This window comes from Otolemur garnettii, unplaced genomic scaffold (genome assembly GCF_000181295.1).
Source record: "Otolemur garnettii isolate 467f Iridium unplaced genomic scaffold, OtoGar3 scaffold00021, whole genome shotgun sequence".
Classification (NCBI taxonomy): Eukaryota; Metazoa; Chordata; class Mammalia; order Primates; family Galagidae; genus Otolemur; species Otolemur garnettii.
Window position 1 is genome coordinate 23,904,920 of NW_003852416.1, and position 22,417 is coordinate 23,927,336.

The 22,417-nt window shown below is 43.9% G+C and overlaps 1 protein-coding gene across 1 annotated transcript in view; it reads left to right on the forward strand.

Moving 5' to 3' along the window:
- The window catches only part of PIK3AP1 (phosphoinositide-3-kinase adaptor protein 1), a 115,191-nt gene extending 100,761 nt beyond the window's left edge, over positions 1-14,430 (forward strand). The window contains exons 14-17 of the mRNA XM_003787304.3: positions 2,285-2,440; positions 6,746-6,816; positions 7,893-8,011; positions 14,012-14,430. Of these exons, the coding sequence (XP_003787352.1) occupies positions 2,285-2,440; positions 6,746-6,816; positions 7,893-8,011; positions 14,012-14,069 (404 nt within the window). The 3' untranslated portion in view covers positions 14,070-14,430. The remainder of the gene's footprint in view (positions 1-2,284; positions 2,441-6,745; positions 6,817-7,892; positions 8,012-14,011) is intronic.
- Positions 14,431-22,417: the final 7,987 nt, after the last annotated feature.

Consider the following 22,417-nt stretch of genomic DNA (forward strand, 5'->3'; position numbering starts at 1 on the left):
CTATTTTTTCCCTGTGTATTTTACCTTCCTTCTTTATACTGGTTAAGGGTATAACATTGCCTTCTCGAAGTTACTTAAGCAGATGGGAACTTCCCTTAAAAAGATATTTTTTGAAAAGGTAGGTCAAAGCTGAGGGGGAAAAAAGGTATGACACATAATTGGGCCCTGAGATAAGGTGGGTTGCACCCGTGTGAGAGTTCCCCCAGCTACATTCTGCCCAGGTAGCTCTCAGCTGGGGGATGGTGGGGATGCTTCCACCACACGTTGTAACCAAGAGAGCCCAAGATGTGAAAAAGACCTGTGTGCCATGAAGACCTGGGGGGTGGCACCTGTGGCTCAAAGGAGTAGGGCGCTGGCTCCATATGGTGGTGGGTTCGAACCTAGCCTGGCCAAAAACTGCAAAAAAAAAAAAAAAAAAAAAAAAGACCTGGGAAGCTGGTTGAACACTAGGACCTTGCACTACACCTGGATGGGAATCTTTAGAATAAGGACAGCTTGTGCCTACTCAAAACAATAATCTGCCCTTGAAGATTCTCTGTGCAGGGCCAGGTGTGGTGGCTCATGCCTGAAATCCTAGCACTTGGGCGGCTGAGGTGGGGGATTGCCTGAGCTCACAGGTTCAACACCAGCCTGAGCCAGAGCGAGACCGCCTCTGGAAAAATAGCCAGGTGTTGTGGCGGGCACCTGCAGTCCCAGCTACTTGGGAGGCTGAGGCAAGAGAATTGCTTGAACCCCAAGAGTTAGAGGTTGCTGTGAGCTGTGACACCATGGCCCTCTTCAGAGGGCAACAAAGTGAGACTCTACCTCAAAAAAAAAAAGAAAGAAAGAAAAGAAAAGAAAAGGAAAGAAACTCTGCTCAGGATGTTTGCTGAGGGACTTGGTCCACCCCTTCCTGGAACAGCGCCTCCATCCTGTTCTGGCTTACCCCTTCACAGTGGACTTCTGCTGCCCCTGGACTCTCAGGACTTCCTGCCACACCTGTCTCCCTAGAATAATAGGTGTGGGGAAGGAGGTAGTGCCTAAAGATAAGGGACACAAAGCTTCCACTTTCCACTTGAGCTTACGTGGCCACTGTTCCTGGGCTCAGGAAGGTCCCCAGCAGCAAAGAGAAACCAGAGGCAGGAGCTCACCCAACTTTCTATTCCTGGAGGAGGTGCCGGGTACCCACAGACGTTTATTCTGCTCATTAGCGGGGTCAGAAACCTAGGGAGGAATAAAGACAAACTCGTGGGCAGAACTAACGAGTGAGGAGGTCAGGTCAATGGACAAGGAATCGGATTTCTTTACCATTGATTAGCCTTACCAGTCACAGATGCTTTCACAGGCCTGAAGGACCTCCTTTCATAAACTCTCTGGGTCACGCTGTCTGTGTGGGTCATTCACCACCATCTGTCATTCATGAAGGGAGGGAGTGAGAGGCTGTATAAGGCTGCTTTAGAGCCTGGACTCAGGAGCCTGGGTTCAAATCCTGGCTCTGCCACTTGTCTGTTCCATAGGGCATATGACCTCACTTCTCTGTGCCTTAGTTGCTGTTGGGAATGATGGTAATGTATTTCTTGGGTGTTGTGAGCATTAAAGGAGCTAAAAACGTGGAAGGTCTGAGAATAATACTGGCATAACCTATTGTTACAGTCAGCGATGGCCATGAAGGGGGCAGTTCAGAAAGGGTGACGGACTTATTCAAGGTCCACAATTGCTAAGTGGCAGAGCCAGGCCGGGCCTTTCTTATTCGCATGTTCTTTTTGTTTTGTTTGGTTTTGTTTTTTGAGACATAGTCTCACTCTGTTATCCTGGGTAGGGTGCCATGGCGTCATAGCTCACAGCAACCTCAAACTCTTGGGTTCAAGCAATCTTCCTGCCTGGGCCTCCCAAGTAGCTGGGATTACAGGTGCCCCCTACACCCTGCTAGTTTTTCTATTTTTAGTAGAGACAGGTTCTTGTCTTTGCTCAGGCTGGTCTTGAACTCCTGAGCTCAGGCAGTTCACCTGCCTCAGCCTCCCAGAGTTCTAGGATAACAGGTGTGACCCCGGCTTAATCGAATGTTCTTTCTGCTCCCTGGCATGGCCTCGCTCCTCTACCCTTTTCTCTCCTTCTCCCACCCTGTCTTTGGGGCCAAGCAGCATCACAGCATTCTGTGGCCTGTTAGTGCTGAAGGGCCTCTCTCACCCTTCCTCTTTCCCTCCTCCCTTCCTTCCCTCCAGGGAGGCAGGTGGAGAGGGAGGGATGAGAGTGGCAGATGACAGTCTGATATCTTGATGCTTATTCCTTGTTTCTCTAATTCCAGACTTGGAGATCACAGTCCCAATCCGGCACTCACAGCACCTACTGGGGAAAGTGGAATTTGGAGTCTATGAGAGCGGCCCCAGGAAAAGTGTCTTTCCCCTCAGGACAGAGTTAAGAAGGGGAGACTGGAAAACTGACAGTACCTCCAGCACAGCAAGTGAGCAGTTGGCCCAGAAGGGGGGTCGGGGAGGAGGTGGCTGCAGGGGGCTTGCTGCTGGGCTCCAGCTGACACCCTTGGGCCTTGGGAAGCTTTCTTATTCTGAGCCCAAGAGCTCTCCAATGGGGTCTAGTTTGAGATAAGGAACAATTAGCCTGTGAGGTTTGCATTTTAGCCTGTGAAGCCAGGTTGCATGATAATAATTACTCTTTCCTTTTTCTAAATAGCAAACCCTACTAGTAATAGTTACCATTTATTGAGCATTTACTACGTGCCAAGCCTCTCCATAGATTAACTAATTGAGTTCTCACAAAACCACAAAACCTCTATTCGGTAGGAACTGTCACCTCTACTTACTGAGGGGGAAGCTAGAGAGGAATAGGGCCTTGTCTTAGATGAAAGAGCTAACTAATATGGTATAGCTGAGATTTGAACTTAGGCAGTCTGGGTCCAGAGCCAAGACTGTTAGCTACTATTCTTGCCACTTCTCCAATTATGGTAAGAGGAAGGAGAGGGCCTGGGAGTCAGAAACATTAGAAAACAATAGACTCAAATTTGAGAGTTTCAGCTTTAAGGGCAGGTTGAGTATCTAATTAGGAAATGTCTTCCTTTCAGCTTGAAAGCTTGAATAGGCATCTGATTGCAACAGACAATGCAGGCTGATGGGGGCTTGGTTTTCATATCCAGGGCAGTGTTAGCTGACTCCAGACACTGGCTTCACAAGCAGAATAGATTTTCTCTTCTTTCATACATTCCAGTTAACAAAACAGCTAGGAAAGCAATAAAAGAAGGAGTAAAAAGCTGAATGTTAGGACTCTGGTCTCTTTGAATGTCAGGCAGAGAACCCCAAAATGTATGTTGGAGCAGGAAGGTCATTAACCCGGGAGTTCTTTATCTTTTCTGCGTCAAAGCCCCCCTTAAGAATCTGATATGGGCTCAGCGCCTATAGCTCAACCGGCTAAGGCGCCAGCCACGTACACCTAAGGTGGCGGGTTTGAATCCCCAGCCCGGACCCGCCAAACAACAATGACGGCTGCAACCAAAAAATAGCCGGGCGTTGTGGCGGGCGCCTGTGGTCCCAGCTACTTGGGAGGCAGAGGCAGGAGACTCGCTTGAGCCCAGGAGTTGGAGGTTGCTGTGAGCTGTAATGCCATGGCACTCTACCCAGGGGGACAGCTTGAGGCTCTGTCTCAAAAAAAAAAAAAAAAAAAAAAAGAATCTGATATGTGTGTATAGCCTGGATCTGTTTTCCAGGCAAATGTGCGCACACACACACACATACACACACACTATTTTGCCCATCCATGGGCTTAGGTCAAGACCCTCTGAACCTCGCTTTAGTTTCCCTCCTTGCTTTATAGATGGGGTATTTTCAACCCAGAGAGGAAAATAATTTTGTCCAAAGTCACACAGTCAGTCAATGGTGAGCATGGGAGTAGAACCCAGCTCTTTTCTCTTCCATGTAACAGAGCCAAGCCTGTCACATGACTACCTGGGAAGTCTAGACTGGACAGAGGAGAAAACTTTCCCTTACATAGTGGGGGCAATTATATACATCACCCGAACCCTAGGGCAATTTGAGATTTTTGACAAGTTCAGAAATGGAAGACTTTTTTCAGGGATCACAGGTGGCAGAGAGAACAAGGGGCAGATGGCTGTCTCTCAGACGTGTGGGGGAGGAGAGGAGAAGTGCTAGAACCTCTCAGGGTGAGAACAGAGCATTCCAGGTGGGGCACGGGAGCAGCAGCTGGAAATTTAACAAAACAAATACAAAGTACTCATTTTGGGTACAGAGTAATTGAATATATTTTATGTACTTGTTTAACTTTAGGATAGCATGGTATAAGGACAAGATGGAAAGGATAAATGGTATACTTTTCACCTTGTGCAGTGGTTTATTGCCTAGGGGTGGCTAGCTCATTTGTTGGAAAATGTTATTGAATGATAGATCAGTGGATTTTACTCTACTTTGTGACTGTAGTCTACACCCAGTCCCTGTTATACAGTTTTCACTATCTATTGCCATGCTAAATCTTAGTGGCTTGCACATAGCCATTTATGCCTAATCCTACAACTTTGGCAGGACTCAGTGGGGATGGTTCATCTGCTTTCATGTGCCATCAGGTGGGATCACTTAAACAACTGCATTCAGTTTTACGTTTGCCTTGGGCTGGAGCATCCAAGATAGCCTTTTCTCCTTTGGGATGAGAGATCCTCTCTACATGTGGCCTTTAATTCACAGTCTTTAATTCTTATGGCAAGAAGATCCAGAAAAGAAACAGTCCAAGAGGACAAGCTTCCCTGTGCAAGTGCTTATCAAACTTTGGCTTGAATCACACTTGCTAATGTCATATTGGCCAAAGCAGGACACATAGCTAAGCCCACATGACGGGGGAAGGGAGGGGCCGTACACAGGCTTGGATGGGGAGGTACTCACTGGAGGTCACTAGTAGTTAGTCCATCATGAAATTGATGACAATGATGATGAGTAGCTACTTCCATTAATCAAATGCTTACTGTTTGCAGACCCTATGCCAAGCATGTCTCCATGTGGTCTAATCCTTCTGTATGACCATGCTGTGACTTTCTAGATAAGGAAATGGAGATAGAGAGGGTAGGCAACTTACCCTGGGTCTCCCAGCAAGTAAGCAGGAGGTCTGGGATTCATGTCTAGATCTTTCTATGCTCTTCCCTGTGGGGACATACTGTCTTCCAGATAGAAATAACTCCCAGGACAGGGAGGGAGAGTGAGGATGGCCCATCTCTGATCCACCAAATGTCCCCTAACCCCCAGAGTCACACCCTGAAAATAGCACTATTTTTATTACTGTACAGCTGTCATCCCTTGGAGCCACAGAAAAATAGTTGCAGGTTAAATCTGGTTATATTTAAAAAATTCAACCAGGGATATTAGTGTTATGTTTAAGAGAACAAAAGTTTTCATTATAGAAAGACTTTTGGGAGGCGCCCATAGCTCAGTTGGCAAGAATGCTGGCCACATACACCTAGGGTGGTGGGTTCGAGCCTGGCCCGGGTCTGTTAAGCAACAATAACAACTGCAAACAAAAAAACCCCAAAACAAAACAAACAAACAAACAAAAACATAGCCAGATGCTGTGGTGGGCACCTTGTAGTCCCAATTACTTGGGAGGCTGAGGCAAGAAGATCGCTTAAGCCCAAGAGTTGGAGGTTGCTGTGAGCTCTGATGCCATGGCACTCTACCCAGGGCAACAAAAAAAAGAAAAAAGGAAAAAAGAAAGACTTGATCTTCTCTTAGGTTGTTTGTCCCACGTTTCTTAAAGGTCATATTATACTTGTAGACGGATATATTTCCTCATTCTTCTACCAAATATCAAGGACAGCTCTGTGTATACTAAGCTAGACTGTCTCCTAGAGACACAAATACAGAAAAGACCCAGGATCTGTCTTTAGGAGGCTTGCAATGGATGAGAAAAAGAATAGGAATAGCACAAGTTAGATGCTTGCCTGTTCTTTCTTCCCTGAGAATGGAAGCCTGGTAAGGGGTGGGCACTGCCGTCCTCCCCGCTGGCAAGAGTAAAGACGATGAAATCTAGTGCCAGAGCCTCTACCAGCTGTGCATCTGGCAGGGGGTGGGGTGGCAAACAGGTCATCAGCCTAGAGAGAGGGAGGGTAGGACCGTTGAATAAGAAGCTAAGGTTCAGAGCCAAAGGTTGGGGTTAAAGATTTATGAATGCCACCGGAAGGGACAATGGGACCTTATGGGTAGGAATTTCTAGAGTCACAGAGCCAGTGCCTGTGACAGCTTTATACTTCCTGCTAGTGGCAGATAACTTTCAAGCAGAGTGTGGGTCATTGTGTCTTTCAGGTCAAGTGCCTGGCCCCTTACTAGAAGGTGTGTCTACTTGTGTGGTGCATGCCCATGTTTGCTGTGATTCCTAAACATATGAAGAACTGCAGCAGTAAAATTAGTTTGCAGATTTTAGAAATACAACCATACAACTGGGAAGCAGAGCACCTCTGGTTCCCTGTCTGTCGACTTGGAGCACTAATATAAACAGGATCTTTATAGGGATTAAATGGCAATATGTTTTTGAAGCATTTTGCATGTGGTAAGTCTCCAGTCGTTGCCATAAAGCCAAAAATGATCATCAGAACGTGGACCATTTCATTTTATGCTGAAATAAACACTGAACTCTAATGAAATAGTATATAAGATGGCCACATATTGAAGAAGCTCATAATAATAAGTGAACACTACGGTTCTGCATTGTGTTTTAGCCTGAAAGAGTCCACAGTCCAGCTGAGTTTTTTTCTTTCCTTTAGGCAGCACAAGTAACCGATCCAGCACGAGGAGCCTCCTCAGCGTGAGCAGCGGGATGGAGGGAGACAACGAGGTGAGACTGGGATCTGTCTCGTCCTAGGGGTTGTTTCATTGCAAGAGAGAGAGGAAGCCCAGTGAAGGAAGCCAGGCCCTGTAGGTCGCACACTACAGGAGTCCATGTATATGGACCTCCCGGAATGGGCGCTCCCATAGAGACAGCCTGCAGCTCCAAGGTTGCTGGGGGCTGGAGGGAGGGGGAGCAAGAAGAAACTGCTTAATGGGTGCAGGCTTTCCTTTTGGGGTGAAAAAATGTTTTGAGACTAGATAGAGGTGATAGTTGCACTGCATTGTGAATGTACTCAATGCCACAGAATTGGTCACTTGAAAATGGGTAATTTTATGTCACTGAATTTCACCTCAATAAATAGAAAGAGGAAGGAAAGAGACAGATAGAAATCCGTTCTGACTAGTTGGCCCAATAGGGCATGTGTGGGAGGGAGCTGGTGAGTACTTGGGAGTACAGGGGCAGGGATCCAGCTCAGGGTGTGGATTAGCAGCAGCAGAGCAGGGAGGAACGGCATGCCAGAGGGAGGCTGGCCCCTGGTCTGGGTGTCCCAGGACCAAAAGCTTCTTCTCATGCATAGCTGCTTTCCTCCCTCCCTGCACACTGCCTTTCTCTGCCTCTCCATGAGCACAATAGCACAGTCCCCTTTGAGCAGAGAGTAAGTGGCTGCTTGAGATTGAGGCCCGATTCCCGGGAGGCCAAATTTGGGTCAGTGTGTTTATCCTGATCTGTGACCAGTGGACAAGTAGGAGATTGTCACATAAGTCACATCAACCCTGAGACTTCTAGGAAAGAGGCAAGGTTCAGGGGTGCACAAGCTCCCAGGTATGACTGATGTTGGGCCACTCGCGCTTTGGGCACCAAGTAATTAGAGTTCAGGGGGTTACTGATAATTTGGGCCAGATGTCCTCCTTAGGACTCCAGGAGGACTTAGAAAGCTGCCAGGCATTGCTGGGCTGATTGTAAGTTGTGCGCAGCCTTCAGCCAGGGCCTAAGGAGGGATGAGGAGCTTTTAAGGTATGCATGTCCAGCTATGCTGGTCGCTTAATCTAACTTTCAACTCTTTCTTCTCCTGTTTGCTGTAGGATAATGAAGTTCCTGAGGTTACTAGAAGTCGTAGTCCAGGCCCCCTACAAGTGGATGGGACATCCCCTGCGCCCCTGGAGAGGCCCCCCAGGGTACCTCCCCGAGCTGCCTCACAGAGGTAACCATTGAAGCTGATAGGACTTGATTTCCTCACTTTCTGAATTCCAGGGGAGAGTCGGACATCTAAGATGATTTAAGAATAAGTATGGAGCTAACTGAAATGCCTGCTTTTGACACATTTCAGTGTGAACTCTTCATAATTTAAGCAATGCTTTACTTAGTTACAAATACTTTAAATAGCAAATGCAATATTTCATAAGTGAAATACGTTGAAAAATGTCAACTTTTTAAATAATTTTTATCTGTTTGTCTAGAATTCAGCTCCCTAATAACTAATTTACCTATGCTGTGGGCACAGTGGCTCTTGGGGAGCAGGAGATAAGAAGGAATTGGAAATGAAAATGCAGGTGAGAAGTAGCATTACGTGGTGGTGGTGAGCCTGGCTCACAGCCTGTGACCACAGTCCCTGTCTGGGGTCACATCTCCAGCAGCCACTTGCAGAAGTTGCATGCATTATTTAATTTTCTTTTTTTTTTTTTTGAGACAGAGCCTCAAGCTGTCCCCCTGGGTAGAGTGCCGTGGCATTACAGCTCACAGCAACCTCCAACTCTTGGGCTCAAGCGAGTCTCCTGCCTCCGCCTCCCAAGTAGCTAGGACCATGGGCGCCCGCCACAACGCCTGGCTATTTTTTGGTTGCAGCCATCATTGTTGTTTGGCGGGTCCGGGCTGGGGATTCAAACCTGCCACCTTAGGTGTATGTGGCTGGCGCCTTAGCCGGTTGAGCTATAGGTGCCGAGCCGCATTATTTAATTTTCATGTACCTCAATTTCCTGCTCTATAAAATGGGAATAATAGTAGAACTTCCCTACAGAGTCATGAGGTCTGAGATGTTGGCCTATAGTGAGAACTCATCATTGTGAGTCATTTTTTTTTATGTAGGAGAGGAAGAATGGAGATTTGGGGATGAGCATTAGACTAAAGAGTTTAATGGGTTCTGTGGACATCTTTTTTTATATGGTATTTGGGCCACTGGTGGAAACTTTTTTGTGGTCTTGTGGAATAACAAAAAAAGTGGTCAAAGCTAGCTGTACACAAAGCTAGCTGCTAATGTGGAAAGGAGCCCTTAGGAATAAAAATGTAGGCTTGTTTTAGGAGATTAATTCATTGATGTTTAAAATAAAATGTATGTGTGTTGGTGGAGAGGAGGATGATAAAGAAGTAAGCTTTTTCTCAATCAGGGTTTTTTTTTTGAGACAGAGTCTCACTTTCTTGCCTGGGTAGAGTGCCCTGGCATCACAGCTCACAGCACCCTCAAACCGTTGGGCTCAAGTGATTCTCTTCCCTCAGCCTCCTGAGTAGCTTGGACTACAGGCTACCGCCACAACGCCCAGCTATTTTTAGAGATGAGTCTCGCTCCATCCACTTGCCTCAGCCTCCCAGACTACTAGGATTATAGGTGTGAGCCACCCAGACTGGCCTTTTGTTTTTGTTTTGCATTTTGAAACTTTTAAAAACTTAGATGCCAGGTGTGGTGGCTCGCACCTGTAATCCTAGCACTCTGGGAGGCTGAGGTGGGTGGATCACCTCAGCTCTCGAGTTTGAGACCAGCCTGAGCCAGAGCAAAACCTCGTCTCTAAAAAAATAAATAAATAAAATGAAATGAAATGAAGTAAAATAAAGTTAGATGGAGTTCATCGATAGAGTCAGTTGAGAAAGTGCAACAAAGAAGCCATTTTTTCTGGTTTTCTGTCAGAGAGGCTTCTGTGCTAAGGATCTTTCTATTTCTCCCTTTGTTACTTACCACTTTGCAGGTGTTCCCAGCAACATTTATGTACTGGCCCTTGCTACTCCAACATCCCCCACCATACTCACTGGGCTTGTTTCTCTGGTGCAGCCTGGAAAGCACACATTAGAAAATCAGTCCTGCAAGGAACCTTCGCAATACTAGTCCAATCCCCTGAATCTGCATTATGTTCCATTGCTTGGAAACTATTATATATTTTGGGAAAAGGGCTTATCAAGAGTGGTTATGGTAAAGAAATGCTATTATTTATTGGGAGCTTACTATGTGACCAGTATTATGTTAAATACTAAATATATTATCTCGTTTAATTTTCTCCACAACCTTGAGGGGTAGATATTTGTTATTATCCCATTTTGCAGATGTGGAAACTGGGGCTTGAGATTAGGATGAGACTGGCTCTGTGCAGCAAGCCTGGCTACTCCTGGACCTGGTATATTATGATACACCTAGCCAAGAAAGTCTAGGTATCAAGGGAAGAGCTCTAAGATCTGAGACCTTTTATTGCCAAAGGTCAAGGAATTTGGAAGCAGTCTAATTGTGCCAAGATAGAAAGAGTTGTCAAACTTGAAACTTTAGCTACACAGATTCTGTGGGATTTTATTAATGGAAGAGAAAAAGAGAACCACCAGGGAAACAAGTTCTAGAAATTAAAGGATAGAAACTGAGATGCCTGTAAATATGTAAATGGAGACAGCAGATGAATTATTTGGGGAGTTTGTGAGCATGTTGTGATAGACATGGGGAGAGAAAAGGAGGAAAACACTTTCTGCCGAGGAAATGATGTTTGCAAAGAAGTCTATAATTGAGAGAATGTGGGGTCTGTGTGAATTTGTGGTGTGAAAAAAGATTTGTGAGTATGAAGTTGTTTTGCACGTATGCAATTTTTATAATAAAATGAGATCTTTGAGCAGAGAATAAACTGGGCCTCTCTCTGAAGTGGCTTCAATGCTTGACCTGCTTACAGACAGGCGAGGAGGCTGACCCCACTGTCCCTGTCTCTGCTCTCAGATCTGGGCATTGGCTGCTCCAGTTCTGTTGACCCACCAAGGACCACTGACAGGTGCATCTTCCACCCCACCCCACTTGTCTCTCTATCCTTATTATCCTGGTTCTGGTCCCATCGTCTGCTCACTCTGCTTATTGCCTTCACCCAGGTGCCCACAGATACCTCAAACACAGCCTGTGCAAAACAGAACTCATCTCCCCTTCTCCTGGCACACTTCCAGGCTGAGAGAGTGGCACCATTCCCTCCCTTCTCTGGCCCTACACCTGGAAGTTATCCTCAACCTACCTCCTTCCTAGCTCCTATGTCCAGTTTGTCTCTGGGCTCTTTCCATTCGCTGCCCTTCAGCTGTCAGATCCATCCTCTCTTCCATCTGCAAGTGCCTAAGTTCATCCTCAAAGGCCCACACTCTCCTCGCTGCCTCCAGGCATTCCCTCCTCTGTATTGCAGCCAGAGTACACTTTCTTGAACAGAAATAGCTGATAATGCCATTGCCTGGCATAAGAGCCTTCAAATTTAATCCTGTATATTTCAACATTCTTTGGCTCTGCCTAGTGTCAAGACCCACCCCTCTCTGTATTTACCTGTGCTCCTCCCTTTAAGAAATCCCAATGAGCGGTGCCTCTGAGTACTCTTTCTTTGTCTAGTCTGTTGTTCCTTTTGCATGGAATACTGTCTTCCTATTCCCTTCCAATCTCTGCTTAGGAAACTCCTAAAAATCCTTCAGGACTCAGTCCAGACATCACCTCCTCTGGGAAGCCTTCCTTGATGTGCCTATGTAGAATGAATCATCATTTTCTTCTGGGTCCCCAAATACATTCCACACGGCAACCCTTGTGTACATATCTGTCTTATATTTATTTTTTCTCAAGAAGACATACTAGGGCTTATTGTCAGGGGATGTCTTCCCTCTCCCTGCCAAAACGCATGGCGCCCATCCATTGCATCGCCACACCCATCACTAGGTCTTATTATCAGGACAGGGCTTATATTTAACAAATGCATAGAAATCCTGCTAGGGTTTATTTTGGGGGTAGGTCTTATTTTCAGGGAAACACAGTATCTGTCTTCTCAGGTGAATGGTGAACTTCGTAGGAAAGAAACTAGTTTTGATTTTTAAATTTTTTCTACTACCCCAGTGCCTGGCAACACACTAAGATTCGAACATAAATGTTCCTGCTATGTGTTCTCCGTAAGTCCTGAACACCCCCTATCAAAATGCTCAATATGGTTTTGCCTATTGTCTGTCTTACCCACAGATGTAGCATCTTTAGGGCTGAATCCATCCCCATTGTACTTACTGTTATAGCCCACACTCAGGAATAGACATATAGTACACAAATGTTTGCTGAGAGAAAGAAGGCAGGAGGCAGGCTAAATTGGCTCAGGGAATGAGTGGCACCACCTGACTGTCCTTCTACTTCTTCCTATAAGGCCATGGTGCCTAGGGCAGGCTGAGGAGCCGGAAGGAGATCATTCATTTGTTTTCACTGGATAAAGCTTAATCACTCAAAACCGTCTCCTCCCAGGATCAGAGAAGCACCTCTTGAGGTTGTCTGTGCTTATCCTTTCCTATTCTGTTTCCCTCTCTTGTTCCAGAGATAGCCCCCTTTTCCCCAACTCTATTGTCATTTCCTTGACCTATGCAAAACTTGTGTTCCAGAGACATTGAACACAAGTTCAATTTTTTGTAAATATTTACTCATTGATTCATTCAATCCTCAAGTATGCAGCTCCAGGGTAGCACAGTTCAATTGTAGCACCTGACAAAGCTCTCTTTCTTGACTTATTGACTTACTTCCAAGAGAATTAAATATTGGTTTTACAGCACACACATGGAAATGCCATCTGTAATCGTCAAACCTATCTGCAAATAGACTCACCCTCTTCTTCCCAGAGTGTCATTTAGGACTATTCAAAAACCATCCAGAATAACATGGAGGGAGGCTTCAAGGAAAGCAAACACAGAATTGGGGTAACATTTGATAATCCTCTATGGATGTAGTCGTGAGAAGCAAACTTTGGAAATTCTCAATTTCTCTCTGAATAGACCTCTCTACTACAGTGTATCTCCTGTATGGTTGCCTGTTAGAATCACTGGTATTTTAAAATCTTGATTTTATGATTATCTATGTAGGGTAAGGTCAACAGATCAAGAGACAACTGCCATTGAAACAATAGATTGGGCTCAGCGCCTATAGCTCAACCGGCTAAGGCGCCAGCCACGTACACCTAAGGTGGCGGGTTCAAATCCCCAGCCTGGACCCGCCAAACAACAATGACGGCTGCAACCAAAAAATAGCCGGGCGTTGTGGCGGGCGCCTGTGGTCCCAGCTACTTGGGAGGCGGAGGCAGGAGACTCGCTTGAGCCCAGGAGTTGGAGGTTGCTGTGAGCTGTAAAGCCATGGCACCCAGGGGGACAGCTTGAGGCTCTGTCTCAAAAAAAAAAAGAAACAATAGATTGTTACATTCACAGATCCCAAGAGGAAAGGGCACCCTACACCATGGGTGGGGCACATGGGGAAGTATCAGGGCTGGTCAGGAGGAGGCTGGGGGTGGGGTGGGGAAATGTGGACAAGAGCTTTCCTTGTGGTTTCCATAGGAGGAAACAGGATAAGCAGATTTAGTATTGGCTAGTTGGAATAATTTCCATAGGCTCTGAAGCATAGGGGCTGTCTCTAGTTAGCTGATATCTGGTCCTGGGGTGATAAGGGCAGGTAGATAGGGGCCTTAGGTATGAGAGTCCTGTAAAAGTGATGGTTGGTGCCTGGTCTGAATTGCTTGGTTTGCATATGAAAGGCCTGCTTGATGCTCCCAGGCAGGCAGCTTGTTTGCTATCTCTGGGAACTAGCTTACCCTAGAACTGGCAGTCCCTCCAGTGTCAGCAAGGCTCTAAGATAGAAAAGCACCAGAAAATAAGAGGCATGGTTAATGCACCTGGTTAGGGGAGGGATAATATGAAAACGTCTTGATGCTTGAGCCCTATCCTCTAGAGATTATAATGGGATGGGTCTAGGATGGGGGCTGGGAATGGATATTTTAAAAAGCTCCACTGGTGATTGAAATATGCAGCCAGGATTGTGAGCCACAGTTAGCAGGTATGTCACTCAGACCTTTGTATGTGTGTCTTGTCTCATAAATTAAGGAATGTGTCATTTGCATGGTATATCAGTTTGCAACAAAGTGTGAGTACGTAAGAACTATTTAATCAAATTAGTTGATAAATAAAATTGCTTTACCTTTTGTTTCAGGCCTCCAACTAGGGAGATCTTCCATCCTCCTCCACCTGTTCCACCTAGAGGTCGCTGATTCCACCTCCCCAAAGTTGCCTACTCCAGGACTTTAAGACTCGCAGTTTTCAGCCTGTCAATGAGTTCTTCATGTTGAGAGTTACGGCATGACTCCTGACCTTAAGATCCATTCTCATTATTGATATTGTTGCAGCCCTGCTGGTTTGGGCTTTCCTTAAAGAAGACTTTATTAAGCAATGGAGAAGTGAAAAATTAAGGGCTTTATTCACCACCCCCAAGTATACTGGTCCATATACTTGTTTAATGGATAAAGACTTAATCAGAATACTTACCTCTAATTTGCCAAGTCAGAAGCCTCAAATGATTGGTCATAAATGTACTTTACAAGTGATTTTGCAGAAATGAACTTATATTAGTCTAACCTAATTTTTAGAAGTGGTTAAAAGATTCATAGTATTCAAGTAAGAAGATAAGTGACCTAATTATTTGTTTTTTGTTTTTTGTTCTTTTTTTGAGACGGAGCCTCAAGCTGTCCCCCTGGGTAGAGTGCTGTGGCATCACAGCTCATAGCAACCTCCAACTCCTGGGCTCAAGCAAGTCTCCTGCCTCAGCCTCCCAAGTAGCTGGGACCCCAGGCACCCACCACAACACCCAGCTATTTTTTGGTTGTAGCCGTCATTGTTATTTGGTGGGCCCAGGCTGGATTTGAATCTGCCACCTTAGGTGTATGTGGCTGGTGCCTTAGCCACTTGAGCCACAGGTGCCGAACTCGCCTAATTATTTGTTTTTTGATTTTTTTTTTTTTTTTGAGACAGAGTCTCATTTTGTCACACTTGGTAGAGTGCCATGGTGTCATAGCTCACTGCAACCTCAAACTCTTGGGCTCAAGTGATTCTCTTGCCTCAGCCCCCCAAGTATCTGGGACTACAGGTGCCCACCACAATGCCCAGCTATTTTTAGAGATGGGGGTCTCACTCTTGCTCAAGCTGGTCTTGAACCCATGAGCTCAGGCAATCCACCTGCCTCGGCCTCCCAGAGTGCTAGGATTACGGGCGTGAGCCACTATGCCTGATCTAGTGTCTTAATTCTAAATAATTCTTCTACTTTTATGTATATTCAGGACGGTGTTTAAGTGCTAGGGCTAGTTACAAGCAACAAGCTGAAAAAGACTTTAGAGAGGGATTAGGACTAATTCTTATATAGAAGGCAAATCTAAAGTTCCACAGAAGTCTGGAACCAAGAGAGTGCAGTTGATTAGATGAAGAGGTAGGTCGAGATCTGGGTCCCCTGATTCTAGATCATCATACTTTTCATCTCCAAACAGCCAGTCCCTCTCTCCCTCAAGAAATGCTCAGATGGGGCGGCGCCTGTGGCTCAGGGAGTAGGGCACCAGTCCCATATACCAAGGGCTGCAGGTTTGAACCCAGCCCCAGCCAAAACTGCAACAAGAAAAAAAAAATCAGTAAGTAATTAAAAAAAAAAAAAAAAGAAATGCTCAGATGTGTAAATTCATCAGTGACTGACTAGTGGTCCTCCAGAAATTTCCTTTTTTCCTATCTGGTAGGCATGAGGCTACCAAGTATTTTTTTTTCAATTTGGGCATTTATATTTCAGTATGGTTTCAAAACAGTTAGGTTGCCAGAGAACATCTAAAATTGCCTGGGATCCAGAAGCTTGGGGTGCCGGAGACCCTATTTATTGCTCTATATCATTTATAGGTCTTAGTTCTGGTCATAAAGAGAGAAGGGAGGATTCTTAACTTTTTCTTTGCTGAAAAAGCTGAAGAGGAAGAAAGAACTTAAAAATACAGTCTGCCCTCCACATCTGTGGGTTCCATATCTGTGGATTCTACCAACCTCAGATTGAAAATATTTTGGAAAAAAAATTACACAAAGTTTCAAAAAGCAAAACTTGAATTTGCTGCATGCCAAGTATTATGTTGAATGCATATAAATGAAGTGATATGTAGGCATTGTGTTAGGTATTATAGAGAATCTAGAGATAATTTAAAGTATATAGGAGAATGTGCATGGGTTATATGCAAAAACTATGCCATTTTATGTACCGGACTTGAGTATCTGTGGATTGTGGTATTTAGGGTCCTGGAACCAATCCCCACAGATACCAAGATAGGACTGTAGTTATCTCTTCCCTTTCATATTATTAACACCAGGTTTGGTAAATCCATTTGTGCAGAGGCTGTAGAGCCTAAATATGTCATGAATTTTGAGTATCTGGCACATAAATCTACCTTCAAAGCATGGGTCCTTACTGATACCTAAACCTACAGTAAAATTAGTATCAGAACTATTTCTTTAAAAAGTATCAGAAGTCTTTTGTTTCTTGTAGAATTATCCTCTACCCACACAGAAACGTGATCCACTTAAGTACAGTTTTATAGGGTCCTTTTTGAACAGTTAAAGGCTCTTTCTCAATCTTAACCCTTAGTCCAGCAAACAAAAACGGTTATTGAAGTTAACAATGTCTGGAATCTTGGGACAATTTTTGGTTTATTTAGTTTTTGACAGAAAATACACTATTTGCCTTGTCTTTTGTGAGAGTGTTTGTACAAATTACCTTGCACAGGGCCTAGCACATAGTAACTATTCTGCAAGTGTTTCTTCAGGGGTCCATTTATTCTCCTTGCCCCTTATTTGGGAGAAATAGGGGAATGTGAGATAAGGAGAACAAGAAATTAACAATGTGGTATGATTGTCCTTTCTGTTATTTATAGGTAATCTCTAGTCCCTATCTTAAGCAAACTTGATTTTGATAAAAGCAACATTTTTTTTAACATTCAGTACCTGTAAGCTCTCTTCTGATGCCAAATTTAGAATTTTGTACATTCTCTGATGAACAATCATTCAGATCAATAATACAGCAAAACCTATTACCAGGTAATGGTGTTAGCCATCTTTGTATATACATCACTGTTTGTATAATATTTTACTATTTTATTGCATTATATTCTTATGTGAAAATAAGTAGAAAACATAAAATTGAAAGTGCTTAAGAGAAGACTGGGTCTCATGAATGTGACGCTCTTGAAACATGGGTGGGGCAAACACCCGTGCCAAGTCCAAAGAGGCAGGTCTTTAACCCTCACTGGTGGTTCATTGAACATCCAGCCTGGTTGGTTATACTATACTATGTATGTGAAAATAGAAAAGGGAAGAATTTGAATAAAACCCTGGGGCTGCATTGTCAAAGAAGGCCTGGAATGGTGAGGTGAAATTTTTCATTCTCTAGAAACAGAACCACTCATTTATAACATAAATTTATTCAATTTCCACATATTCAGTGCATTTGTACACACTTTCAGGAAAACATTATGTTATCAAACCATGGATTTTCAATACAGTGAGGATTAGAAAGTAAACTATAAGCTAGTGTCCAAAGAAACTATTAAAAGGTTTCCTACAGGGTGCTTGGGAAACAGCTCTACTGCTCCTTAGAAAGTGAGGCTGTTGTTAATTTCATTGCCTTAGCCTTTATCCCTAAGGTAAATTGGCTTCTAATTCCTAGGCCAGCACTCTTCCTTCATCTTACATTAAAACCTGAGGGCAGATAATTTAACTGTGTATGTAACAAAATATGAAACTAAGAGACCATGAACAAAAGGTTGTTGTTGACATCAAATAATTTAACATGACATATTTAATGTGGGAGTAATCCCTAATGTTTGCCATAGTTGTGCAAAGTGGCAGTCTATAGATAACATCCATGAATATTTTTAGAAGTCAAGCAAAGTTACATTCCCTCCTTTTTTGTTTTATTATTAAATGAGAGAGGTCCTAGTCACTCCTATGTCATCTCAATAACTGGAATTTTTAGATCCTTTTCCCATATGCCCAGGAACTAAGTTGGTTTTCCATGCTCCTCCTTCAAAGAATAGGGTGTAGTTTTGCAGCTGGTTCACGGAGGAAGCATTAATAACAGATTTATTTCTGAAAAAGACAAGTGGCTAATTTAGATAATACCAAGAGATTCATTCTAAATATCAATTCTCAATTTTTAGGAGTCTACCTGTATACATATTTGCTTTGATTTGATAAATAAATTATGTTCTGTTCATTTCCAAGAACAAAATTATAGTTATGAAGACTATAAAATGATCTTTATCATTCATCCCTGCTGTCAAGATTCTATGTTCACCAGGGTGGTGAGAGAATAAGTATATAGTTGTAAGATGTATTCTGAATTTGAAGACACCACTTGCAATTCATTTTCTTATAGAAACAAAATGAATTCCTAGACTAGCCAGCCAAAGCCCATTTAACCCATGATACAGGAGACAGTGGCTTAGCTATCTACGCAGCAGTGTAGGGAACACATAGTGTAGGGAGACAACACATAGTGTAGGGAAGAGAACATTGGTTTGGAAGTCAGGGAACCTAGTTTTTATTTTGGTGTGCTACTATCTTGATAAGTTCATATAACTTGACTACACTGGTCAGTGTTTCCTTATCCTCGAAGTGGAGAGTTGTGTGTTTGGTAACACTCCAGGTCCTTTGAACTCTGTAAGTCTTAGGCAAAGAGTGTGGAATCCTTTGTTCTGAAGAAGCAGGGAGACAGTCTTATTGGAGTCACCACCTAATTGGCAGGGGTATTTTTATTATGTGGCAGCTACTGTTCCTTGTAGTCTCATTGTTGTGACACATCAGATAAAAAAACTAAGTGAGAGAATGAAATAGGAACTACACAAATTGATGGCCCTAGTTGTTTCTCCATCCAAGAAGCAAATATCTTAAGTGATGGCTTCTTTTTTTTTTTTTGAGACAGAGCCTCAAGCTGTCCCCCTGGGTAGAATGCCGTGGCATCACAGCTCACAGCAACCTCCAACTCCTGGGTTCAAGCAAGTCACCTGCCTCCACCTCCCAAGTAGCTGGGACCACAGGCACCCGCCACAATGCCTAGTTGGTTTTTTTTTTTTGGTTGCAGCCATCATTGTTGTTTGGTGGGCCTGGGTTGGATTTGAACCTGCCACCTTAGGTGTACGTGGCTGGCGCCTTAGACACTTGAGCCACAGGCACCAAGCCAAGTGATGGCTTCTTAAAGAACTCAGAGTAGTCATGAAGTTCTTCTATGTATAGAACATTTCAGGTAAGACAGAAAAGGTGGGGGTGGAAAGTGTCAAATAGGAATAAAAGGACTGTCCTCTCACCCCTCTGCGGTAAATAACTGGCAAGACCAACAAAACAAAGTAGAAAGAAGAAATGGAATTTAAAAAAAAAAAAAAGGTAGTTGGTGATGGAAATCAGATGTTGTGAATTTGTACCCCAAGAGGTAAAAGGGATGATCAATGCAAATAAAAGATTGACATTGTGATTTTTCTGGATTGTTTACTGGTCATAAGCTCTTTCATGAAAATCAGATCTTATTAGAACTGTTACAAAAAAGGACTATGTAGACATTAGAGGAGGTAGAAATCTCCTTTCATTGGCATTTTGCCTTCATCTTTTTTGGTTTGAGGGAATGAGGTCACCAATCTAGATGAAAGAACTGGTGAAATGAGATATTTCAATGTTTTTCACTCCTTGCTTTGGTGAAACAACTTTAATTTTGATAGTACCCTTGAGCCCTGTTTTGTAGCCTTGAGGTCATCAGGCTTCAAGGATTTTTGAAGCCACACTTCTTTTCCTTTACTCAGTTACTTGATCTCCTTTTCCCTCTTTCCATACTTTACTATTACCAGACTTCTTCTACCTGATGTCATTTATCAGTGTCATTCCCCTAGTACCTATCAGAGTTCCTGACACAGTAGATGTTCAAAAAATAGTAGTGGCATGAATGGTCTTACCTGCTTTTCCTTCCATTACACTCCCCCAAGTATTCCACTAACTAGTTTCTTTCCCCTCTCTCCTTGCCCATTACTCTCACTGCCTGTTGATTGTTTGCACAGCTGGTTTTATTTTGTGCAGTTCTTTTTTGTACACTGTCATGCCAATTCTCTTTTGTGTGAGTCAAGTTTCCTAGTTTTAAGTCTACCTTCCCTAAATGAGTACTTTATACTTCTTCTTGTGCCCTCTCTACTTCCAAGCGTTTGCCAGCCCGGTGCACCCTATAAACACAGCAAATGCATACTACCTCAAGTCTGTGGAGGCTGGTGATAGATGTTTAAGCAAGAAACGACTCATCCATCTTAATGCAGCACTTATACTGCTTGTTCTTCAATTGCCCATCATCACTTCATTCAAAAGCAGTGATTATTCATTCAAAGAGTATTTACTGAGCTTCCACTATGAGCAAGTCACCATGGTAGGTGCTCTGGAGGATATACAAAGATGTATAAAATACCTCCTCTGATTTCTATAGCAATTACTGGTGTATGATTCATTCCCCAATTAATCATGCCTTATGATGTCTCTTACACTATCTAAAAAGCATTCCCTAAATCCTGCTATGTTATTTGACTTTTAATTTGTTAATGTCTTTATTCTTTCATTCAGCAAATAGTTGTTGAATATCTATGATGTGACAAGCACTATGCCAGCAGCTGGGATAGATATATAAACAAATGATAGTCCCTTCCATCAAAAAAGGTCAGAATATAGAAGAGGAAATGTGAATAGGTAAGTAATTATATCATAACGAGCCAAATGCAATTGGAATTCCAAAGAAGGGATGCTCAACTTCCCAAGGGCATCAAGCAAGGTTTCACCGAACAGGTGATAATTCGGCGAGGCCTGGAAGGGTAATATCTAATGAACGATGAGAAGTAGGGCATCCTAGATAAAGGGACTATCAAGAGCAAAGGCCTGCAGGCATGAAAGAACATGGTATATTAGGAAATATAAGAGTGAAAGCAGAGTGTAGAGATTAGTGAGAGGTAAAGTTGAGGTAAATTGAGGTCTGATTATGCAGGTGCATGTTAGGCAAATGATTTGGACTTTATCAAGGAACTTTTTTTCTCCGATTACATATTTAGCATATGCTCACTGTAAAAAACATCTGAACATTTTTAGGCACTTACGAAGTACTAAGTTAACCATTGATACAGGTTTGACTCATTGATTTTCAGACTGTTTTCTACAGGTAGACTAACATATTACCATTTAACATTAAATTTTACTCTATTTTTTCAACTTTTAAAATTTAAATGTAACTCTTAGACATCTTTCCATTCCAATATGTACCTATTTCATTTTAAAAAATGGTTGTACGAAGTCGGGAGACCATTAGCAGTGGACCGACTGATTATGGAAGCAGACTGCTTGGGTCAGGTCTTTCAGCAAGCCACTTCACCTTTCTGTGCCTCAGTTAGGTGTCTGTAACATGAACTTACTCAGGGGTTTTTGTGGGGGGTTTAATGAGTTAATTCAGTATATGCAGAGTTCACAATAGTGGCTGGCAGATGAAAGAATCTTAGTGGTGATTAGGTGATTTATTTACCTAATATTCAAGAAGTGTTAAACAACAGAGTGACATCATCTGGTTTCTTTTTTGAAACATCACTCTGGGACCTCTCTTTCTTCTTTGGGAAGAAAGATCAGCGGCAGCGATCCTGATGCAGTATGTACAATGATGTGGAAGACTGATACTGGCAAGAGAGGAAAAAATAATTCTTGAAACTTTTAAGAGACCAAATGCTAGAAATTTGTTGAATGCTTATGGTTGGGGAGCCAACCGGACAAGCTCCAGATTTTTGGCTTAGAGGACTGTGTAGATGGTGGTGCTACACTCATATATATTTTTGAGTTCTTAAAATATTTTGAGTGGGTCTGGTACTGTTCTAGGTACTCTGAGGAGCCTACCTACATTCCAAAGCGTATTTATGACTGTGAATGGGAGACCACAAATTCTAAGTAAATGAATAAATGAACAAGGATTTCAATCCAGCCCAGCATTTCTTGATCCAATAGTGTGCGTGGGGGACAGTGTCCAATAAACATTCAGTGACTTTAAAACACTTATCCAACCCTGTGCAAGTTTAACAGTCTCTCATAATGATAACCGTAGGAGCCCGTGATTCATTTACAGCGGTACACGAGTGCCTGGAAAGGGTTATTTGATCTGATCCTTCAAGCTCCAGAGGCGGCTGGTCAGACGTTCAGCCCTATTTGGCAGCCAGGGAAAGCTAAGTGTTTTGGCCAAGGTCACACAACCCGAAGGGCCGGGAACGTCCCGGGCAGCTTCGGCCTTGAGATGCCGGCCAAGCTATCGCGTGGGGCGCGAGGCCACAGGGTACTAAGGTGGCGCGGCGCCCTCCGGAGCGCTCTCCAGGCCAGTCTCGCCGCCGCTCCCCGGACCCCAGGCGCAGGCAGGCGGAGCGGCACCCTCCCTCGGCCGGCGGCGGTTGCGGCCCCGCGTCGCGAGGCACTTCCGGCGTGTGCCGGGGTGGCCGGATGACGTGGCTGAGTCAGAGGAAGAGGCAGAGGAGGCGCGGGGGGCGGGGAGGCTCGGGAG